We start from the raw sequence: 24,606 nt of genomic DNA on the forward strand, positions 1-24,606 counted from the left end.
TTTATGAGGAGACTGAGGCCCAGAGAAGTGAGTAAAGTGTCCACGGTCACATAGCTTATAAGATGTGAAGCTCTAGGTTTGAATCCCACTGGCTTCAAAGCCTTCATAATGTTTTGCTCTCTGTTTTAGACCCTTTCTTTTCAGAGACGTGTCCAGAAGTTGATCAGAAGGGACGGGAAGGCCATACAGGGGACTCAAGCAGGTGCGAGGGGCAGAGACCATGTAATATAGGAAGAAGTCTGAGATCAGAGTAGGGAGGCAGGGGAGGGCCCTGGAGACTGGATTCTCCACCCGCTGATGCAGCCTCAGGCAGGACTCAGCCTCGCCGGCCTCCATTTATTCTTGTTGAAAAAAGAAAAGAAAAAAAGAAAAGAAAAGAAGAAGAAGAAAAAAAAAAAAAAAAAAGAAAAGAAAAAAAGCAGTTTTAATTCCGTGATCTCTACCAGCCTTTCCAGCCCTAAAGTTCTGTGTCTCTAAGTACTAAGAGGGCACGAACAGCCTTTCTCTTCTCCCAGGATCTGTTGATTCTGGGTCGTCCCGGAGATGGTGGGGCTCCGGACCCCAGCACCAGACCTGCGGACGCGTTAAGTAGGAGGCAGGTCTGGGGCGCCCTCCTCGGCTCCCCTATGATTGTTGAGGGTCCGGAAACAGCACCCCACCCTGCACGGGTGTAAAAAGAAAACTGAGCCCCGAGAGAGAGTGACAGTCACTTCTGGGGGCTCGGGTGGCCCGGCCGGCGCGGCTGTCCCAGCCCCGAGCACCGGGAACACCAGGCTGGCGGATCGCCCGGGGGGGCGGCGGCGAGGGCGCCCGCGGAGGGAGCCCGGCGGGTGGCGGGGCTGCCCCGGAGGCCGACGCTCGGGCCCGGGCGGCAGCGGGAGGCGTCGCTGGGGCGCGGCGCGCCTAGGGGGCGGGGGCGAGGCTCCCGCGAGCAAAGTCCAAGCCCCGCGGCCGCAGCGCCCCGCGCGCCCGGCGGCTCGGACAGACAGCGCGAGGTCCGAGGTGAGTCAGGCCCGGCGCTCCGGACCGCGGCGGGAAACCCCGGGGCCGCCGCGCGCTAGACCCGGACCGCGGGGCCTCCTCCGGGCGCCCCTCCGGCGCGCGACCGTGTGGCCGGCTCGCACGCCTCGGCGGCGGGCTGTGGGGAAGCTGGTTGTGCCCTCGAACTGTGCCGGGGGCGCCGGGAGCTGAGGCTGTTGGTTTCTCCCCAGGTCGAGATGGATCTGGAGGCGGGAAGGAACGGAACCGTCCCACGCCCCGGGAGAGCGGAGGGCGACTTTGAACTGGGCCCCAGCAGGTACCTCCCCGGCGCCCGCCGCTTTCCTTACAGGCGCATCCGCAGGGCCCCGTTCGGCTTCGGGAAAGTGGAGCAATCTGTGGATGCCTTTGTGTCGGGGGCTTCGCTGCAAGGGTCTTGTCTAAGGTTCTGACTTTCCTCAAGGAGTGCCACGGAGGCTCCTTTTGGAACAGGCTTAGGAAGAGGCCGCCTTTAGAAGTGCCGCTTCCCCACTTTGTGCGGGGTGACTCGAGGAGTATCGGTGCTGGGTAACGTTCCCCGCATTATATAACTCAAAATCTTGACAGTTAACTTTCATAAACATCATCCGAGTTCGCTTGCCCTAGAGCATCTGACACCGGCTGTGGATGGTCGCGCTTCTGGAACAGGACCCGAGAGGCAAGAGAGCGACAGCAGCAACAGCCACAAAAACCCTCCTCCCCCTGTTAATTCCTCTTCCGCCAGGGTTATCCCCTCCCCCACCCCTCTCTCAGCACCTCGAAGGTTCGCGTTTCTCCCTCCCGGGCAGTGAGGTGGGGAGGGGGACTGTGGACAGCCTCAGTCTTCCGTAACCTGCGCTTCCAACATCAGTGTTTGTTCAGGGCAAGCCTCAGCCCTTCATTTGCTGGCTGGTTCTCTGAGGCTGACTGGCTCTCCGAGGCCCTCGTTAAGGGCACTTCACAGGCCTTAGTAGGGGCAGAAATGACCAGTCAGTGGTGTGTTGTCTTTGTTTCCTCTTTCAGTGGAGGAATCGTGAATCATTTTCGCCTTTAGCCTCAAATAGTTTCTGAGGCGGTTATGGTCTCTGAGTTCATGCCAGGCCACCCAGGACTGACTGACCTGTGTCATCAAGTAATCACCCAGAGGGACAAATTTATCAGGTTGTGTAGTGTGTCCTCAAGCTGCAAGGGGCCTGATTAGCCAACTGAAAGTATGCCTACCTGATGTTTAAAGAATCATTTTAGCCTGTTAACTTCTTCTTACAGTGATACTGCTCTGTTCCTTCTAACCACCATGGTATTCATTCATAGAAAATTTAGTTTGCCAAAGAGAATTAGAAAACAGATGGATGGTATTATTTCTACCAAGGGGGAAAAAAATGTCGTTTTCATCAGCTGGCAATATAGGCTGGGATTGACTGTGAATCTATAAATAGATGGCATTTTTATGAAGGCTATTTATGTACTGCACTGGCTGAACATTTGATGAGTGCACAAAGGAGCTGTCCCTGCAAAAGATGCAGTAATCCCCAGAACTCAAGGGAGTTCTCAGAAATGAAGTTCACAGCCTTGTCTTGGAAACACAAGAAAACAATTCAGAAGAGAAATACAGAAAGTTAATAGTAAGTTAAGACTGTGAGATTAGGAAAGTACATGTTGACACTAATTTTTATTTAAGAAGAAAAACCAGATCAAAGCTTATTCATTCCAAGGAAGTCAAGCTCTTTCCAGTTATTTAGGGCAAATGGCAAGTCATATGCTAGTTCCAGTCATCCTGCTATACTGCCTATGGCACCTTCTTTTGAACAGATTTAGTGGCAGATGTCTGTCTGATTTTAACAAGTGTTCTAAATAATTTGGGATCGAGTTTTAGGAGCAAAATTTATCACCTACTTAAATTAAATAATTAAATTAAGCTAAATAAAAGTATTTTGATTTTAAAAATCTCTATCCTCATGGAGTTTGCATTATTGTTGGGAGGACAGACAAAGAATACTTGTGCAAAATAAGTCAGCTACAGCAATTAGAAGGTAATGAATGCTATGGAAAATGTTAATCAAGGCTAGGGAGTTGGGGAGGGCAAGGAGGAAGTAATTTGCAGTTTTAAATAGGGCCCTTAAGATAGGTCTTATTGGGAAGGCAGTATTTGAGGAAAGACCGGAAAAGACATGAGAAGGAGGGTGGTGTGTGGGTGTCTGAGAGGACAGCATTCCTGGCAGAGGTGTCTGACAATATAAAGATCCTGCTGTGAGAACATGTTTGGTGTGTTCAGAGAACAACAGCAGAGAGGCCAGTGTGGCTTGAAGCAAAGCAAACAGGAATAGGAGTAAGAAATCTGGTGAGAGGATGCCTTGGTGGCTCAGATGGTTAAGCAGCTGCCTTTGGCTTAGGTCACGATCTCAGGGTCCTGGGATCGGGCCCCATAATCCAGCTCCTGGCTTAGTGGGGAGTCTGCTTCTCCCTCTTCCTCAGCCTCTCCCCCTGCTCGTGCTCTCTCTCTGTATCTCTCTGCCTCAATAAATAAAATCTTTTTAAAAAAAGAAATGTGACCCAAGAGGTGACAAAGACATCATGTAGGGGCCAAAAACCCAATGTAAGAATTTTGGCTTTTACTTTGAGAAAAATGGGAGCTGTTATAGGCTTTTGGAGCATAAGAGTAGCATGATATGACTTGACTCGAGCTTGGGAATGATTATTTGCATGATGTGTTGAGGGCAGACTGAAGTTGGCACAACTGAAAGTTGAGAAACTAGGCAGGAGTTCTCCTGGGCTATTGGGATAGCAGTAAAAGTAATGAGTAGTGGTTGAATTCTAGTTGTACTGTGAATATAGAGCCAACAGGATTTCCTGATACTGCTTCCTCTCGTCCTTCAGAAGAGTAGACTTTACTCTACTTTTAGATCAATACATATTTTTTTTTAGCAACAGAAAAATTTAATTATTTGGCAGATACTAGCCTATGTATTTTCTTTTCATGTATGAGCTCTGCAAGGCAGGTGACCCTTTCTCATCCATCCAGATATCCCTGTAGTACCTTGGACAGTTACCTTTGTACTTGGCGATTGCCTTGCAATTTCTTAAACTGGTTAATTTGGACACTTTGTGGATATCGCTGTTTTATATTTGAAAAAAATAAATGTGATAACTATTCAGGTTTATAGTCAGTGACTGTGAAGCATTTGGTAACAGTTTTAAATTCAAACAATTATATATATATTTTTACAGCAACCAAGACAAGAAAAAGAAGAGAATGAACCTGATTGGACCATTAACTTTGGTAAGCCATGAAATATTATATATGAGTAATTCTTGTTTCCATTCAAATTCGTTGCCTTGAATCAACAGATGTGGAGTCAGTACTTTATGATTGTCCTAGGTTGGTCATCACCAGACCACATTCTCAAGGTAGTTGATAAAAAAGGTAGGATAGGCTGGCTATGAAACAGAGCAGAGCTAGGACTTGTGTTCATAGCACCTCATGCAGAGATGTGTTTTCCTGAAACAGATCTCTGCATTTGTTTTACACACACACACATACCCAAATTTTGTTTAAAATAAGCTTGCATATAAAGAAAGTGATTGCTAATTACAGAATAAGGAAGAAATCTATATTCCAAGAAAATTGATTACATATGGAGCAACATTTAGAGATTCTGATTATGTTTAACACAATTGTCAGTGGTTTTCTGCTAGTACAAGGCAAGTCAACATATTTTTGGGAGAAGTCTAATCTGGTTTTCATTTGTAATATGTCTCAGAATAGTGGGCCAAGAAAGTGTTTCCCACATTGAGTAAGTATGATGGGTTTCAAACTCTGACCAATTATTCCATAGCAAAAAAGATGGTATTAAGTGGCATGTCAGCTGAAACCTCTGGCTTCATAAGTAAATGGATGAAAAGGCACAAACATTCTTAGTCTCAAACACTGGTGCACGTTTCTCATGTCACAACAAAGCCCCTATTCATTCTTTTCTCCCTTATTGTTGTAGTGTTCTTATTTTAAAAATTTAGTGCTTTAGAGAATAAATTGTTTATAAAACTAAATCTGCTTTTAATGTACATGTGTTAAATCTGCCTCCTATAGCAAATAAAACACCACAAACTTTGAGGCAAGAGCTTAGTACATTTAATTTGAACTTAAAAGTTAAAATTTAAATTAAATTGAAATATAATCTTTTTTTCCTTGGAATAGATACTTCTTTTTTTTTGTCCTGAAAGAGGTTCAGGACAAAACTGTTTTTAACAAGAATTACAAATTCATTGTTTGGTTGAAAATCACTTAAATTTAAGTTTGCTTAAGAAACTGTGCTATTGCTGTGAAATGCTTATAATTTCAAATTTAAGCTCAGAGACAGTGAAATTTTATTTAAATAGCATGAAAAGCATTTAAAATGATTCTCAATTTTATGTAAATGTTCACTAAAGAGAACATGACATGATGATCAGATCCTGTGCTTGTAACTGTGGTCAGTAGACCCAAGTGCTCTATGTCCCTTCCTCAGAGCCACTAAAATGAACCTTGGAAACACTAGTCCTTTTTCTAGCAATTTTAGGGATACTTCTCCATTTACTCTCGACTTTACCAGCTCCCTTGATCTGCTCCAAGCTCCACCTAGCTTCTGACCCTTGTCTCTTTCGGCACTCTAGCTTGCCCTGCGTGTTTGATGATGGAATTTGGCCTTCCCATACTGAACTTCTGGAACTCTGTGAGAACAGTTTGCACACCCTCCTCCCCACCAAGTGTGTCTGACCTTAGACTGTCCTGGCCTGTTGACCCTGTTTGACTCAGCTTCAGCTCTCAAAGACCCCACTCTGCCAAGCCTGACTTGTGACTCATTCTCCCCATGACTGTCTTGTCCCCAAAAGGGGTAGGGTGAGAAAACTGGGTGACTCAGTTGATTAAGCATCTGCATTCAGCTCAAGTCATGATCTCAGGGTCCTGGGATCAAGCCGTGCATCAGGCTTGCTGCTCAGCAAGGAGTCTGCTTCTTCCTCTCCCCCCCCCCCCGCCCCGCAACTCGTGCTCCCTCTCTCCCTCTCAAATAAATAAAAAATCATTTAAATAAATAAATAAAAAGGGACAGAGGTAAGGTATAGAAATGGAAATGTAAGGGAAGGTAGATGTAATCTAGAAGAGAGAAGAAGAGAGAAGACAACAGAAAGATCCATAGAATGATAGTAAAAAACTGGAAGAAAACATGAGAAATGAGAGAGGGCTAAAAAGACAGTAAGGGACAAAGTCTTTGAAGTCCTGTGACATTGATTGGCTGGTTAGTTCTTGGGCATTGTACATGTCACTATAACAACTAGTGTCCGCCTTCTAAGTGATAGTACTAAATACACCGTACAGTGATACTTCAAAATCTAGGACCCTTGGTGTGGCCAAGGTGTGACCACCAGGCCTTTTTTGCCTCTTTCTAACATCAGCTCCCATACTCTGCACTCCAGGATTTCCCCTGCAGGGAGTTCTCTGGGCACTGCATGCGGTTTCGAGGTACCTTGCTATTCTAAGCCTAAATACCCCCAATTCATCTGTTCCCTCAATTCTTCTTCTGCAAATTCTCCCTTATCCTTCCAGATTCTTCAAGGAGCATCGTCTCCATAAGCAGGACTTCCCTAGAATACACATGTAAGCACTCCATAATGCTTTTTCATTTCACTTCTGAGCTGCCTTTTAAAAAGCTACCTGAAACCTCTTAAGAGGAACTTACCCACAAGACTCAGGGGATCTGTTTCCTCCTTATTTGTAATTCTCTCTCTGAAATATTTTGAATATTGTTTTGAAGGATGTGATGTGTGTATACTTAGTGTTTTCTCCTAGCTGCTTTTAACTGACTACATAGTAGCTCTGGAAGATCAAACCATATTTCTTCATGGAGCTAAACTTTTATCCCTTCTGATTATATTATAATCATTCAACCAAAGAAGATACTGATGAAACAGAATCAGATTATTTCTTCACAGGATATAAAACAAAGAATCATAAAATTAATCTGTCAATAATTTGGATGGAAATCCTCCTTTTTCCCTATTACATTTATCTGCAACTACTGACCTTAAATAAAGTACTAACCTTAAGTAATATTATTGACCGTAGAGGCGCCTGGATGGCTCAGTTGGTGAAGTGTCCGACTCTTGGTTTCGGCTCAGGTCATGATCTCAGGGTCCTGGGATCAAGCCCAGCAACAGGCTCCTGCAGGGCTCTTGCAGGGCTCTGCACTCAGCAGGGAGTCTGCTTAAGGACTCCCTCGCTCTCCCTCTGCCTTGCTCCTCAACCCCTACTCACTCTCACATAACTCTCTCTCTCTCCAAAATAAAATAAATAAATAAATAAATAAATAATTTTTAAAGAAAGTACTGACCTTAAATAAAATCCAAAGACTATATAGTTGCAGAGAAAGAAAAATTCTTTTCTATAAAATATTCTTTTATTTTCTTTCTTTTTATTTTGTAGTTTCGGTATTCTGACTGGCAGGATAAATTATTGATGTCCCTGGGCACCATCATGGCCATAGCTCATGGAGCAGGTCTCCCCCTCATGATGATAGTATTTGGACAAATGACCGACAAATTCGTTGATACTGCAGGAAACTTCTCCTTTCCGGGTAAGCATTTGTCTATTTTTTTTTTTTTTAACATACATTGTACTCCTTTAACTGGATGAAAGATCAAAGGTTGATTTTGCTCTTTCTTGTCCACTTGATTAATGGTTTGCCCTCTGGCTAACTCCAGGTATCACTGAAGAAGTTATAAAATTTTCAGAAAATTCCTTGAATACTCTTTAAATTTCAACCACTAGACCTATCCTGTTTGACTTTTAATACAGAATAAGAAAATGTACAAAAACCTTTGCATCTAAATAAAGCAGGGAAATCCCTCTCCTTGAGGACAGCAGAACTGTCATCTGAGTACACCTATGCAATGTCCATCCCTTTGGTGATGACAGACATGTTTCAAAATACTTCCGTTAGTATGGCCATACTTCTTAGCTACACTCAGCTTGTAAATCTTTTGCTGGCTTTCTTTTTTTCTTTTCTCTCTCTGCACCCTTTTTGTCAACATTCTGTCCATCTTCTGACTGTAATGTGTGGTTCAACCAGGTTGACTGGAGCTTGATCTAACACTTCACTAAAGAGTAAATGGTTTCAGTATGAGAATGATGTGTTTTGAAACCCACACAGAGGAGTGTAATTACTAAAGAGCCAAGGATTCTCATAAGTTAGTGTCCCCTGTAAGAGGGACTGTAGCAACAGCACTAGAGTCAGGTTCCAGTGGACAGAGTTATTTTCATATTAGCCATGTTCAACACAGGTGGTGAAACCTTGATGCTTTCTACCAAGCCTCATGGCCCAGCTCCTCCCAAGAGACCTTGTAGGCACTAGGCCGGAAAAGATTGAGGGAAGCTATATTGGCACACAGATGGTGTAAAGAAGGGAAAAAAAATGATAAAGATATGGCAGCTTACAATGCAAAGATACCTAAGAAAAAGTGGACTCTGGCATTTAGATCAGTTGGAGTTTTCAGGGTTTGCTGATTCAGAACTATGTATTTGGTTAGCATTGCAGAACTTAAGTGTTATTACCTAAGAGAATAGGATTGCTTGATTTGTACCATAAGGTCTATTTACATAAACATTAATATCTTTTAGAAATCTAGTAAAGGTACCTTTTAAATTTTTATTTATTTATTTTTATTAAAGATTTTATTTATGTGTTTGTTAGAGAGAGAGAATGCACACAGGTAGGGGGAGTGGTGGGCAGAGAGAGAGGCTGGGATCCCAGAGGGGACCCTGGGATCATGACGTGAGCCAAAGGCAGATGCTTAACCAACTGAGCTACACCCAGCTGCCCCTAAAGAATAGACTTTAAATAAACATCATCTCTACAAGATGAGCAACTGTGTTCTGCTAAGGCTAAGTACAGATATGTACCTATCTTCTCTCAACTTCCATGATTTTTGCTAAACTCTAGGACTCTCAACATACCAGTGAGCTCTCGGGATTTAGACTGAGTAGGAAATTTAAAAATTTCACTTTCTCCAAAAAGGTATGACAATATTATCTTTACAAACTACTAAAGAGTGGGCATTGGAAATTAATAACATTTGAGGGACTTCTCATCGCAAGTCCTCTAAGACAGCCTGTAAGCCTGATGTCAGATGTGGCTGTGGAAGACCAGGGGTCATTTCATCTGGAGGTTACAGAGAGTAAATTGGCAACTCTGGGGAGTTTATCACCCCAGCAATGACATGTTTTTAAGTGATTTGCTCATGCCATTCCCCTGAGAGACCTTGAATTTGACCCTGGGCACAGCACATGGCACCTGTCTGCCATGCCCAGCTTCAAAGCTACTTGGTTGCATAATTAGAAACAAGTAAAAAACAAACAAACTGTTCCAAATAAGAAAGTTGTGGAGTTATTCTGGTCCTAGTGAAAACAAAAACAGGACTACTAAAATGGATCCAAACACTAACTTACCTGTGTTAAGTGTAGGGCATTATTTTAACCTCATTTTTAAAAAATTTAATTGAGATAAAATACATAACAAAATTTACCATCTTAACCATTTTTAAGTGTGCAGTTCAGTAGTGTTAAGTATATTCACACTGTTGTACAGTCAATCTCCACATTTTTTTTTTCATCTTGTAAAAACTGAGACTCTGTACCCATCAAACCACCAGCCCTGCCTGAGGCTCTGTACTCAGCACAGAATCTTCTTGTCCCTCTCCCTCCCGTCTTGCTCTCTCTCTTTCCCTCAAGTAAATACAAATCTTTTTAAAAAGGCACTTTTGGGATGCCTGGGTGGCTCTGTTGGTTAAGCATCTGCCTTCGGCTCAGGTCATGATCCCAGGGTCCTGGGATCGAATCCACCATCAGACTCCTTGCTCAGTGGGCAGCCTCCTTCTCCCTCTCCCTCTGCTGTACTCTCTCTATCTCTCTCTCAAATAAATTAATACAATCACTTTTTTGAAAGTCTATTCTTAAAAATTGTTGGACCCTTGGACAGTTGGACTTACTGGGAGTCAAATAGGAAGGGAATGTTACAAGAAAACAAGGTTTAAATTACAAGAGGGTTTGACAGTGAATGATTGTGAAGAAAGCACATCCTATCAACAGAATAAAGGTCCTCAGTGACAAGGTTTCTCCCTCACAATGACTCAGTTGTGCAGAAACTGAGTTATGTGTGTTCTGCATCCAAAACCTCAATGACAGAGTCAAAGGAGACATTTTTTATGAAGAGTATCAGCAACTTAATATATTTTATGTCAAGTATATGTAACTGTAATGATCTAGAAAATTCTGTAGAGAAATCAATATACCCTGCATGCCTTTGTATTGCCACGTGGTTGAGAGGAAAAGGCATTTTGGAGACCCCAGTTATTTTAAGTAACTATACGTACTAAGTTGCCTGGACAAACACCAGCTCTTTGCTTTGTGCTGTATATTTCCATATGATAAGAGAAGTTCTAGGCAGAACTGAGGAAGGCAGACATTGATTTGAGACTTAAATGCGACAGTTAGGACTCTCTGTATAATGTCTCCCTAGGTAATCCTTAAGATATGCATTTATTTAAACCTTTCACTTACTAGCTGTATGACCTTGGGCAAGTTACTTAACCTCTGTGATTCTTACTATGCTCATCTTTTAAAGGTGATCATAGACTTACTGATAGAATTAATTGAGATGTTTACAAAAGTAGAAGATAGTAAATGATTGATAAATATTGGGGAAAACTAACTGTGAATACTTGGAAAAGAAGTGACCGCTCTAATCCATCCATCTACGGACTTTATGAGAGCGCTCTAAAATGAATAGGCAACTTCAAGAATTCTCCATTTCCTTATTCTGGGAGGCATTCAGGCAAACCAGAGTGAGACCCACCCTAGCATGTTAGAATCAAATGGGGACAGTTTTTAGAAATGTGATGCTCTAGACTCAGCCCGAGGTTCTGACTGAACTGTTCTTGCATGAAGCCTGGGCAAATGTATTTTTTTCAAGCTCTCCATGAGTCTAACAGGCACATAGCACTGAGAACCCCTGAACTAGGTGACTTAGAGGTTGTTTATGAGACCGAGGTATAACAGGTAGCATCTGAGAAGACCAGGCCTAGGCCCTTTCAAATCTAGAGTCCTATTAGATCTCCAGATCTAGAATTTCAGATCAAGAGGCCCATGAGATGTCCAGGTCTAGAATCTTATGATATTTCCTGATCTAGAATTTCAGATCTAGAGTCCCATAAGATTTCCTGGTCTAGAATTCCAGATCTAGAATCTCATGACTTTTCTAGGAACACATCAACACACATCTGCCTTACCTTAGTCCTTGGGCAGCAGAAACTTTCCTAGGAGCTCCTAGGGTTATTAACCCAGGCCTAGATTGCCATTCTTGGCTTGGACTCTAAGGAGCATTTCAAATTTTGAATGCCTATAGATTCTTATTTCCTAGGAGAGAGAATCAGTCTGAGTTATAATGTGCTCACTGAGAGAGTGTAAACATTTGAAGGAGACATTTAGAGGAGAGTAAAATTCATTCAAGATTCTACCTGATTTTTAAGTTCTGGGGGAAAACTAAACTTGTACACATATATGTGTGGCATTTCCCCAAGGTTTGAACAATGATTTCCACCATTACCAAGCTTTAAGTAGCTTGTCTGCCTCTAATTCCAAATACAATTCCAATTTGGCATCTGAAAGCGGCCATATTTAAGAACTCAGGGAGGAAGTGAGCACACACAACTGAACTGATAAGAACAGAAGTGAAATAGGGTCTGACTCCCAAGGACCTGAAAGCTGATGGAGAGCTAGATTAATAAGCAGAAACATTTTACCATGAACATCAGTGGAAGTTACGGTTTTGAGGGAGAAATTATGCCATAGTCAAGGCTGCAACCTGGTAATTGATCCTGACAGTAGTTTAAGTTTTAAATAAGTTTTAAAGTTTTAATGTTTAAGTTTTGACTTTAGCCCCTTTGGAAGAAGATAAGGAAGATACACCACAATCAGAAAACATGACTATGGGGTTATTTATGCATGATAAGTGAACAAAGACTAATTTCTGACTTAGCACCGTGGTAAATAGGGAAATATCTACTTTGGTATGTTTTCTCAACAGTGCTGTGGTGGTTATTTTGTTCTATTATTTTGACATGGATTGTTTCTTTTATACTTTTTCATTTTGTGGTTGTGTGTTTTTCAATTTTTAAAGACTTTTATTTATTTATTTGAGAGAGAGTGAGAAAGATCATGGGTGGGGCAGGAGAGGGAGAAGCAGACTCCCCTCTGAGCAGGAAGCCCAACTCAGGGCTTGATCCCAGGACCCCAGGATCATGACCTGAACTGAAGGCAGATGCTTGGCCAACTGAGCTACCCAGGCATCCCTCACTTTGTGTTTTTTAAGAAGTGAAGATAGTCATTACTGCATGAAACCATCAGTGTAGTTGAAGTTAGGAGCTATATGTATAGTGGGAGGACTCTCAGCCTCCTTGCTAACTGTGTGACTTTGGACAAGTTACTTTATCACCCTGTGCCTCAATTTCCTCATCTGTGAAATGGGAATTCACAAAGGAGTCCTACATCATAGGGGTGTGGTGAAAATTAAATGAATTAATACATGTAAAGTGTTCAGAACAGAGCCTGGCAGATAACAAATGCTCAATACATGCTAGCTATTATTACAACAGGAATGGCACATAGACGTTTTCATCAAATTAGTTCAAATTAATATACAATAATATTTCCTTCCAATCAATACCACTTTAAAAATACCAGAATATAGTTTTGCCAACAAACAAGGTGTGGAATCCAGGATCACAACCAATTGCCAGTGAGCAACTGTCGTGTCTTTAGACAACTGACTTATCTTCCTTGTCTCTAATTTTCCCTCCTTTACAATGCATGTAATTCAGCCTTTGTACCCCTGATGGGAAAAGGAAGCACCTAAGGGAAAACACACATGTAATCAAACAAAATTAACAAAAGCAATTATCTATAAAGTGCATTTGGCCTCTAAGAAAAAATGCCCCTTAAATTCTGTCCTTTCTCTTGAAACCATTTCTTTTTTCTTCCTCTGCCTTCTATATGCTCTGCCTGCCCTCCATCCACTCCTCTTTGCTGCCTTAGGAACCTGCTTTGCTAAAGTCCTGAGACCACCAGGATCAGGGACGAACCTAGGAGAGCGATCTTTCCCCATCTGGGCCCTAGATGTCCTGCATCTAAACCCGTGGACTTTCTATTGGAGCAAAGTGAAAAGTATTCATTGAGGTTGAAAAAAAAAGAAGATTTTTAAAACCTGGTAACATCTATTAATAGTTCAACTTTTCAAAAATGTCTTATTTTTGTTTTGTTTTGTTTTTATTTAGTGAATTTTTCATTGTCAATGCTAAATCCAGGCAGAATTCTGGAAGAAGAAATGACTAGGTAATTGGCTAATACGTACATATATATATATGTAGGTATTCTATATATAAATATACATTTATATATATAAATATGATGTACTTTTAAAAATGTTTTATTTGAGAATAATTGCAAACTTTCAGAGAAATAAGAATATACAAAGAGCCTCTGTATAGTCTTTACATTTTATTATATTCTTTGACCTATTGTTATCATTGATTTTTTAATGATTTATTTATTTTAGAGGGAGAGAGAGAGAGAGCAGGAGTGGGGTAGGGACAGAGGGAGAGAGAGAATCTCAAGCAGACTCCCTGCTGAGAGTGGAGCTCCAGTCCAGGACCCCGAGATCATGACCTGAGCCAAAAATCATGAGTCAGCAGCTTAACTGACCGAACCACCCGGCACCCCCTGGCCGGTTGTTATCATTATACCCAGTCCCCTCACCGCCACCATCTGACGTAACTTGCATACATCATCGTGGCCCCTTACTCATAAATACTTCAGTGTGCTTTCTAAGCATAGGATACTCTCTTCATAACCATAGCACAATTATCAATGTCGGCGAATTTAATACTGATACAATACTTTGATCTAATCTATCATTTGTATTCCAGTTTTGTCAGCTGATCCAATAATGTCCTTTATGGCATTTTTCCCTTCCGTCAGCCTTCTTTTTTTTTTTTTTTTTTAAGATTTTATTTATTTGACAGAGAGATCACAAGTAGGTGGAGAGACAGGCAGAGAGAGAGAGGGGGAAGCAGGCTCCCCGCCAAGCAGAGCCCCATGTGGGGCTTGATTCCAGGACCCTGAGACCATGACCCAAGCTGAAGGCAGAGGCTTAACCCACTGAGCCACCCAGATGGCCCCCTTCGTCCTTCTTAGAGAAATCTCAAAAGCCTGTGCCATAATGTTTGTATGCTTACTTATCAATTAATCCTGCTGATTTAAATGAGCTCCGTCCATATGCTACTGCAGGCCTGAAAGGCTTCTTTCTGGAAACAGTTTGTAAAATTATATAAAAAGTATCTTTGAGAGTATCAAAACTGAATTTGTTCTTTTTTTAAAATTCTATTTATTTGAGAGAGAGAGAGCGAGCTTGAGCAGGGCAGAGGGCATAGGGAGAGGGAGAAGTTGACTCTCTATGGAGCAGGGAGCCTGATGTGGGGCTCGATCCCAAGACCCTGGGATCATGACCTGAGCTGAAGAGAAATACTTAACCAACTGAGCCACCCAGGCACCCCAAATTTGTTCTTTTTAATGATACTAACTTTCCTCTAATTTAGTTAAGACTTCGCTCAAAGTTAGTTTGAATTTATGTTTTTGGTGTATTATTAAAAAATATTTTTTAATTATGCCAGAGAGCAAGAGGGTTTTTTGTTTTGTGTGTTTGTGTGTGTATGTTTATGTTTTGTTTTGTTTTGTTCTTTTGGCGGGGGGGGGGGTGTCTTTCTGTAAACAATACAAGAACACTTATATTAATAACCATTTCACATGCTCAATCTGGTTATTCCTATACCTATGGTATGTGAATAGTAGTGAACTTTTTCAATACAATAAGATATGCAAGTCTGGAATCTTAATTATGAAAGAGGAATCACATCATATCTACAAATTGTCAACATCAATTTTAGGATGATCCATTAACACCATTATTTTTTGCAATTAAGCCCCAAATGTTTCTGTTTTCTGGCAATTCAAGTGAACAGATTTGCTGTCATCCTCTTATAGTTTAAGAAAGAGAAAAGAAAAAAATTTCATGTGTATTTGTTATGATGTCCTACACATTTATATTATTTTGGTAAACTGAATCCCCAGTTCTGAAGATTTTCCTGAAAAATATGAATAAATAGGAGTATTTAAAAGAAACTTCCTAATTATTTTCCAGGTATGCATACTATTACTCAGGGTTAGGTGCTGGAGTTCTTGTCGCTGCCTATATACAAGTTTCATTTTGGACTCTGGCAGCCGGCCGACAGATCAGGAAAATCAGACAGGAGTTTTTTCACGCTGTTCTACGACAAGAAATAGGCTGGTTTGATATCAACGACACCACTGAACTCAATACACGGTTAACAGAGTAAGTGTATTGTTTATGTCACACTTTCATAATGAAATTAACCACTAACTATGTGAAAATATGCCATGGTTAGATTTTAAACTTAAAAAATTACTAGATGAAACATTTGGATACGTACTGGGAATAGATCACCTAACAGCCGTTTCTAGCATCTGTAGCTTATGCCCCCGTGTGTTTTCCTTATCAGTTTGTTCTCCTCAGTGATTTAGTAGGTTAATTTGAAGACTGGGCTCACATCTTATATTTGTTTCTCTCTCTGTGGAGCTTGCTACAGGGCCTGGCAGATGTTATGCATTCAGTTAAGACGGTTGAATGAATGAGTACATGTGTGAATGAAGTCACAGCGAGGCTTGTCTTCGTAATTGTTGGCTCTTCACTTATTCGACAAATACCTGAGGGCCTATTACATGCCACGCACTCTTCTAGATGTTTATGATATACCAGTGAATAAGACAAAGATCTCTGCCCTCCTGTTGCTTACTTTCCAGCAGGGGGAGATAGATGGCAAACTTTGCCTTACTGGGATTCCTGGCAAAAGAGTCCTGAGCAAATGAAGTAAAAAAAGAACAGGCAAAGTTCTTTTATTAGGACCTGGTTGGCCTCACTACAGACTTCAGCTTTGCCTCCTAGTGAAATGGGCAGCCATTGGGAGTTTTGATCTGAGGAGGAACACGCTGAGACTTCCATTTTCAAAGGATCGCGCTGGCTACTGTGTTGAGAAGGGAGTGGGTTGAGGGTAGGGCAGAGGGTAGAAGCAAGTAGGCCTTCCTTATTAGTGTTGCTATGCCCTTCCTGAACCCTGCTTTTAAACACATGGATTCATACGTGCAGAATGCTAGTGTTTCTCGAATGGGATTAACTAGTTTAATAGCATCAACTTTAATGATACAAACTTCTTAGCGGCATGAACTGAACCTGAATTTCTTCCTTTGTGCAGTATTTAGGTGGGGAAAAATCTCATTCAAGAGGCTAAGACTGTGAACGAGGCTTGCCGTAGTGTGAACGAGATTTACCTATGTGTTTGTCAGATGTCTGCTTCAGCCCTCTGATTGAAGACCTCCTGCCTGTAACCACTTAGGTGTGATCTTTTTTAGTGACATCTCCAAAATCAGTGAAGGAATTGGTGACAAGGTTGGAATGTTCTTTCAAGCAGTAGCCACGTTTTTTGCAGGATTCATAGTAGGATTCGTTAGAGGATGGAAGCTTACCCTTGTGATAATGGCCATCAGCCCTATCCTGGGACTCTCTGCAGCTGTCTGGGCCAAGGTGTGTGAAACGGGGGCATTTTCCTGTGTGTTAGCCCACACTTCAATAGTTATTTTTTAACACGCAGGGTTCGGGTTCTTGTAGTTGTCCATATCTGTGTGACATGTCAGTTGAAACCACATTTAAAAGCATTCTGTTAATGCCATAATAAAGAAATTCATTTTTAATGTGATTTTAAAGGTCAGTTATTATCTCAATTATGGATTTTTTGCACTGCTATTATTTGTTCAGGTAAATCTGCTGACATAGTACTTTAAACTGCTTAAATGGTTATGTTTCTATTTAAGAAAACACAATTTTAAAACCTAACATTCTACCAAACCACTGCATGAATATATTTTTTTTAATGAAGTTTGGATTTGTTTTATTTATTTTTAACTGTTACCTCTGACAGGTGGCACTCTGCCAACTTGGCCATGCCATAAAAATGTTTGTTAACCTGTTCTACTTCAGACAACTCTGCAGAGTTGAGAAATGTTACTGACCATTTTGCTCTTTTGGAGGTTGATGAACTGCTTAGTGACTTACTTGTAACTCTTTTATTTTGATCATTCCTTTACCTGTCTCTCGCAATACCTTGTTTAGCCATCTTATTATAAAGCAGAATGCCCATGAGTAGATCTGGAGGCATTGTTCCCATAGTACTTAAAATCATGATATGATAAAGAATAGTGACTTTCCAAAGCAGTAAGATTTTATTTTAGTTCATTTTGCAATTAGCAGAGAAAAAAACACAGCAGATGTGGAACTTATTCCTCAAGGCACTATTAGAGAATTATATGTGGATTTTCTGTTCCTGACTGCTCTTGGGGAGCGTACCACCAGGGGGGATCAGATCTAGCCTTTGTAGCGGGTGGAAGGAGCCCCAGGGTCTGGGACACAGACTGTTGTTCACTTCATGACTTCAGTGTCTGGAAAGGGATAGGGCTTGGGAAGAAAAAGCAAGTTAAAGAGTTGACCAGACTGCCTTTTAACTTTTCTCCCCATTCGAAAGTCATGAATGTTTCTCCTCCTATCTCCCCGTATCCAGATACTCTCGGCATTTAGTGACAGAGAACTAGCCGCATATGCCAAAGCGGGCGCCGTGGCAGAAGAGGCTCTGGGGGCCATCAGGACCGTGATAGCCTTTGGAGGCCAGAACAAAGAGCTGGAGAGGTCAGGAAGGTTCTTTGTCCACTAGATCAAAGAACCCACCTTTGCATCTTGTTATTCATCTTTCGTTGTGTGTGTCTACTACTTTCCTTTCCTTAGTACTAACCCCTCCCACCCCCAATATAGGGACCCTTTCCTGATGTCTGGAGTTTAATGTCAGCCTCTAAAGCAGGGTTCTTACTCTTTTTATGTTCCATGGACTCCATTGGCAGTCTGATGAAGCCTACGGACCCTTCCTTAGAACAGTAATTTTAAATGCATAAGACAAAGCACAGAGGATTACGGAAGAAACCAATTATAGTGAAGTACAGTTTTCAAAATATTTTTTAAACTGTGATACAGTAGATATCTGCCTTTGCTGTTAGCATATTAAATAATAGAGCGAACTCTGGGTTCAGTAACTAGTGTAACTCTGAAGTAGAAGTGCAAGTGAAAGATACTTCAAGATACTTGTTTCAAGTGTAGCATGATCTAAAAATGATCCAAGGTCTCTATTGGCAACAAAGGCATGGTTACTGCTAATTCTGCAGTGGTTTGTTGCCCCTGCTAAGAATCCAAGGAAATGCTATCTTTCAGGTACAAGTTCGTGAAAATAATGATATAATTGTTTCCACATTTGAATTCCTTGACCATGGATCCCAGGCCACGTAGCCCTGCTCTACAGGAACCTGATAGCCAAAACCCAAAATGCCCAAACAAAGCCCGCAGAAAAGGCAAGTCTGCTTTTCTTTAATGCCCCCCAACCAGTTTTCTTTAGCTAGCATGCCCCAGTACAGTCAAAGTATGATTCGGCGTCAAGTATTCTCTCTTGCCGTCCTGCCGGACTCCTGATACCCACAACTTTTTGCAAGAGAAATTCTCTGGAAATTCTTCCTCCTCAGAAGCCAATTGCCCCCAGTTTCCTCCATTTTCTTTTCCTCTTTTCCTTTACCTGAAGCCCTCTTCACAAGCGCCATGTTCCGGTTCTCTAATCTCTTCCTTTTTCTCTCTCGCTGCTGCTTCCTGCACACAGTAGCCCCCACAGAGCACACTAACCCTCCCTGGGACCTCAGGATGGGAGTGTAATCAGTACCGCTCCATTAGCCGCAGTAAGCAAGCCGCCTCAGCGAAGGTAATTACAGCATGTCCTCCACTGTCACCGGAGCCTGGTGTCACACGGGGGCTGACCTGAATCTCCCTGGGCCTTGGGGCCCCGCCACAGGGGACTAATCACAGGGCTGGAGGCGGCCTGCCACGGGCTTCCCAGGGACACAGATTTGCGGAAAGAAAGCAGTGCCCCGAGCTGGGCAGGGCACACTGAAAAGTCAGCTGCTTTGAGTAATCAAACACAGAAACTTTTTGGTGGCAACGGCATTTAAAAAAAAACAACAACAAACATCTAATGAATCTTCAACATCTCATTTGGTTAAATTAAAAAGAGAAGTGTTTGTTTTTGTTAGAAACACACTATTTTATATGATATTTCCCCAGTCTCATTTTATAGACATGTATTTTTTTCCTAATTTTAGGCAGCCAGAATTAAGTTTTACACACTTTCTATACCTAGCATGGAAAGGTAGATTTAGTTTAAACTGATGGAAACAAAAATCGTAATTTATCAGACCGACTGTAGACATTTATATCTTTGTATCAAATCCTAGAAGCCAGAAATATGAATTTTAATTACTACTCAAAAATGTAATATTATGTGCACTATTCAGGGAGAGATTAAATACTAAAACAACAGTAGGAATAATAAGAGGAATAAGAATCACCGGGTTTTGCCTGGTGTGCCCGCACTGTGGTAACTACTCTCCAGAATTCTCTCTCAGTATCAGAATGATCTTGCAAGGTAGGCATTATTAACTCCATTTTATAGATAATGTAACTAAAATCTAGAAAAACCGAGTAAGAACCCCGTACAAAGTGACCACTTTAGAACCTTGCGCCCTGGCTTGACAGTGGAAGATCAGTCTGACCAAAAAACAAAACAAAACTAACCAACAACAACAACAACAACAAAAACAAAACAAAACAAAACAGAAAAAAAGTAGGCCAAAGTTTAACACAAGAATGTGTGAAATTCCGGTGCTCACCCAATGGGGCAATAGAAGAAGTCTTTTCTCTTCTCTAGAGAAGAGAAATTGAGCAGTGTAAAGAATCTGTTGTAAGCATCCTGAAACATATGTAAGTTTTAGAGCCGTTCTCATTTGGTTTGGTTTCTCTTCTCCTACCTGAACCTCGGCTCGTGATGCTGGCCAGGAAAGTGATGGCTAAAGCTCTCCCATATCCCAGGAGAGGAGTTCAATCCTGGAACAGCTACAGGAACCCTGGTTAGACTGTGAGGGACCAAAGGAGATGAGTCCAGGCCAGTAAAGAGAAGGCTCAGATAGGTTCTAGTCCTGGCTGATCCTGAATTGGTTTGATTGCCAGGAAGCTGGGTTTCAGTAGGGTCTCTTACTTGGTTGGCTCTGTTCCTTAAACCTCCAACTACGTAGGAGGCAAATACGGCTCTGATTATAGATTGTTTTCTTGTTACAACATTTTCCCCTCATTTTCTGGTAGGTATGAGAAACATCTAGAAAATGCCAAAAGGATTGGAATTAAAAAAGCTATTTCAGCAAATATCTCCATGGGCATAGCTTTCCTGTTAATATATGCGTCATACGCGCTGGCCTTCTGGTACGGATCCACTTTGGTTATATCCAAAGAATATACTATTGGAAATGCAATGACAGTAAGTAGTTTTTCTAATATTTATAAGAAACCAAAAATACTGTTTATCCCTCTACCTTGTGTTTTCTTTCATACTCCTCCTTTTCAAAGAATGAGCCTGATTATAGGCTTTTTTCTTTTGGGGAATCTTTGCTCTGTCCCGTGGGCAGACCTGGCCTTCTAGAATACTCAAGACATAATTATGAGTTGAGGGCAAAAAAGTAGCATGTGGATGGACTACTTGGAAGCTTTACAGCATATAAAAGAAAGTAAAAATTGAATGGATTTATGTATGAACAAATATGGATTGGAGGCATCCTCTTTCTGCCATTGAGTTTCATAATATAAGAAAGTTAACATTATTATAGATCAGTCATAGTATGAGAGAACGCCAAGTTTATATAATATAAAACATCAGCTATCCAAAATATAAGATGGACATTTATTTTCTGTTTTTTTTAGAATGAACATAGATTTTATGATTCAGAAAATGACATATACTAGTTATATGAAGGATTAGAATACAGAATTTTTAGAATTACAGATTACTTAGAATTTAATCATTCGTACATAGTTAATGACAACTTTGGTGTAGATCTCCTACATCATTATATATATTTATTTTTTTCTTTGAAAACTGGGATTATATTACACATATCTTTTTATAACTTTTTTTTAAAAGGCTTATTTATTTTAGAGAGAGAGCGCATGCACAAGCAGGGAAAGGGGCAGAGGGAGAGGGAGAGGAAGAGAATCCTCAAGCAGACTCCCTGCTAAGTGCAGAGCTTGACATGGGGCTTGATCCCAGGACCCCAACGTCGTGACCTGAGCCAAAATCAAGAGTCAGCCACTTAACTGACTGAACTACCAAGCACCCCTACTAACCTTTTTTGTATAAACCAGCAATATTTTGTGACCATCTTTACATGTCAGTGATGATCCAAACAACATGTAACCATTCAAAGAGCAATCTTTTAAAACCTACAGTTTCCTGTGTTTCTTCTAAGCAGAGCATACTGATCCCAATTTGGCTCTTTGGTAATGAATGGGGACCATTAGGAAAATTAATCATCTCAAAATGTTTTTTGGAATGGTATCTTCAGATTCCATTAGATGTTGAGGGCTATTTGCCGGATGAACTTTTGTAACTGTGGAGTGGATTTTTCCTTCCTTTTCTTTTTTGTGGGGGTTGATTTTTTTCTCATTTTGGCCTCCTTTCTGGTGGTCAGCTCGGAAGCTCTCCACCTTCTTCACTTCATTTGCTAAATTTTGTAAAGAAGAAAGAAGAGAGAGAAAATCCTGACTCGTCTCTCTGGCCCAGTCTCCGCATTTATACGATGTGGACAGTGACACCTCCCCAGCAGGGCTGGAGAGCGGAGCCGTGCTGCTGAGAGCCCAGCCACACCCTCTGCACACCAGGACAAGAGTTCTGGTGCATGACCTTTATAACATCTACTTTGGTAGAGACTTTTCTTGCTTCCTTACTTGTTCTCATCTGTATTGCAGTCAGTAGATTAGATATTGGTGGGATATTTGAATTCTGGGTTTGTGAAGTGTTTTTCACTGTGTTCAGAGCAAAGTCAAGCTAAATGTAGAAGTTTCGTCATGCCCAGAGAGAAAGGAATAATTTCTCTACATTTATGTTTTCTTCAGTTAAGTGTTGCTAATCATATGCATTCCTGAAGCTATATTCTTGGCTTTTCTCCAGTAAAAGGAAATGTGTTAATTTCTGTTTGCCATAGTATAGAATAATTGTGTTTAAAAGAATTATTAATCAGTGCACACAGGTGTGATTTAGTGATTTATGTGTGAACTATTACTTTTAATATAAAAAAAGTTATCAAAATATATATGTAAAATGCTTTTTCTTTTTTAAGGGAAATTCCACTGGCCCCAAATCTACTGTGTTTCATCTTGAGAGTTTTGTATAATTCCATGCATAGGTAGAGAAAGTCCTAACAATTTGAATAACAATATTGATGGGCAGTGTTTCCCTCTAGTGGCCATTGGCTTCAAAGTCAAGGAGCTAGGTCTGAAAAACTGTTCTGACTGTATTAAGTTCAGGAGAAGAACAACAGATAGACCCACCAGCTAGACAAAGAAGGGTTTTTGAGGTTAAAGAAGCCTATTGTGCAATGAAATGTTATATTAACATCATAAATGTTGCCCTTTTGCTAAAAATGATATTTAATGGGATAAACCTAAACTTAATCCTTAGTGTAGTAGGTGTTTCAGAGAGTCGTATTTGAGATAATAACAGGCAGCAGAATGGGGACTTGTAACTGTTCCCCATGTTTTTTCGCTCAGGTCTTTTTTTCAATCCTGGTTGGAGCCTTCAGCGTTGGACAGGCTGCTCCATGCATTGACGCTTTTGCCAACGCACGAGGAGCAGCCTACACGATCTTCAACATCATTGATAGTGTGAGTCATTTATTTTCTCCATGGCAAAAAATTCTTTGAGGCTCACATACTTAATTCTGCCTTTAGATGAAAAATCATGTGAAAATAAGGGACCTTTTCTTAGTAATGAGTGGAACAAAGTGCCTCTTCTTAATGTTTCTAAAGGTTCATCTTGAAATGATAGAACACTGATCTCATTTTGGAAGAGAACCTCTGCACCAATGTGTGATTACTAAAGTCCAGAGCAAAGATGTTTGCTTTTCTGAGTTTTTTCTTCTCTGCTCTTGCATCTTTACCCACTGAGCCACCCAGGTTCCCCCTGCTCTTGCATCTTGTAACTGGGCTAGGAATATTACGATTTCTATACAGAGAATGAGCGGGTGGAAGAATTATTGGGGGGACCCGTAATGACAGTATGATATTTTGCTGCGGGTTGCCCCCTTCGAAGAAAAAAATCATTGCATGATTCATATGACTTTGAATCAACTATGCTGAATGCATGCAGCGAAGTAAAGAAAATCGTTTTCACATATTGAAGCATGTCCCTGCATTACACAGATAAAATCCAGAAGAGATGCCTGAAATGTGGTCATGTAATCCAAGCAGATTCTCTGGGTTCATTGACCCAAGTCAGGAGAAACTTGCTCAGCTTCTGATTATATTTATAGTTTACGTTGCTCCTAAATAACTTGGCCTTAACCAAGTCTTCACAACCCAAATCCATCCCATTTGCTGTTTAAGAATAAGCTCATTTTCGTTAAATGCTGGAATATCTGGCTTTATCAATTCTAATATGTCTTGTTATCTCACTTGTAGAAGCCTGCATATCTGACCATTTAGAAAATGTATGGGGATAGGCCAAAAACTTAAAGAGAGGCATTATAAGAAATGAAATTAATATACTCCTATGTATCAGAAAGTGTCTGATTTTTGCCAAGGAATATTTTCTTACACACACACACACACACACACACACACACACACACACGCACACATAGTCTACAACGAGGTTCTGTCTCTTGGGAAGGAAGTTGTGCCTTTCCAACTCCTTTTTTTGGAAATTGCTTAGTCATATTCCTTAAAAGTGCAGTTGTTTGTCCTATGATGGAATAGTCATTGAGTTTTGTTTTATTTAGAATCCTAAAATTGACAGTTTTTCAGAGAGAGGACACAAACCCAACAGCATCAAAGGGAACTTGGAGTTCATTGATGTTCATTTTTCTTATCCAGCTCGAGCTGATGTCAAGGTACCGTAAATGATACTTGTAAGAATTCCTAACTCAGATTGATTGCTTAATCATCATAAAGAATCTACAGTCTCTATTGTTTTGATATTTACATACTTTTTCCTTTTGGGGTTTTATTCCTTTATGTGATAATTTTTTCAAAATTCAAACTGAATCAAATTAGTCCCCTTTTAGGATTTAGTTGTGATTGTGTTCTTCTCTTTGCCCTCACAGATCTTGAAGGGCCTCAACATGACGGTGGAGAGTGGGCAGACGGTGGCACTGGTCGGGAACAGCGGCTGCGGGAAAAGCACGACAGTGCAGCTGATACAGAGGCTCTATGACCCTGATGAGGGTAGGGTAAGTGGGAAGACACGTTCTCAAAGTGGCCAGCAGGGTAC

The 24,606-nt window shown here is 41.0% G+C and overlaps 1 protein-coding gene across 6 annotated transcripts in view; it reads left to right on the forward strand.

Annotated features, from left to right (window-relative positions):
* Positions 1-837: 837 nt before the first annotated feature.
* Positions 838-24,606, forward strand: part of ABCB4 (ATP binding cassette subfamily B member 4) — a 64,743-nt gene continuing 40,974 nt past the window's right edge. Inside the window, exons 1-12 of one of the 6 annotated variants that reach the window (XM_032304513.1) lie at positions 839-1,002; positions 1,212-1,297; positions 4,222-4,273; positions 7,451-7,601; positions 13,354-13,411; positions 15,276-15,467; positions 16,562-16,733; positions 17,764-17,888; positions 20,430-20,601; positions 22,887-23,000; positions 24,116-24,226; positions 24,440-24,565. In XM_032304513.1, the coding sequence (XP_032160404.1) occupies positions 1,218-1,297; positions 4,222-4,273; positions 7,451-7,601; positions 13,354-13,411; positions 15,276-15,467; positions 16,562-16,733; positions 17,764-17,888; positions 20,430-20,601; positions 22,887-23,000; positions 24,116-24,226; positions 24,440-24,565 (1,353 nt within the window). In that variant the 5' untranslated portion in view covers positions 839-1,002; positions 1,212-1,217. The other 5 variants (XM_032304514.1, XM_032304515.1, XM_032304516.1 and 2 more) reach the window with 5 other exon arrangements.

This window comes from Mustela erminea, chromosome 11 (genome assembly GCF_009829155.1).
Source record: "Mustela erminea isolate mMusErm1 chromosome 11, mMusErm1.Pri, whole genome shotgun sequence".
Lineage (NCBI taxonomy): Eukaryota > Metazoa > Chordata > Mammalia > Carnivora > Mustelidae > Mustela > Mustela erminea.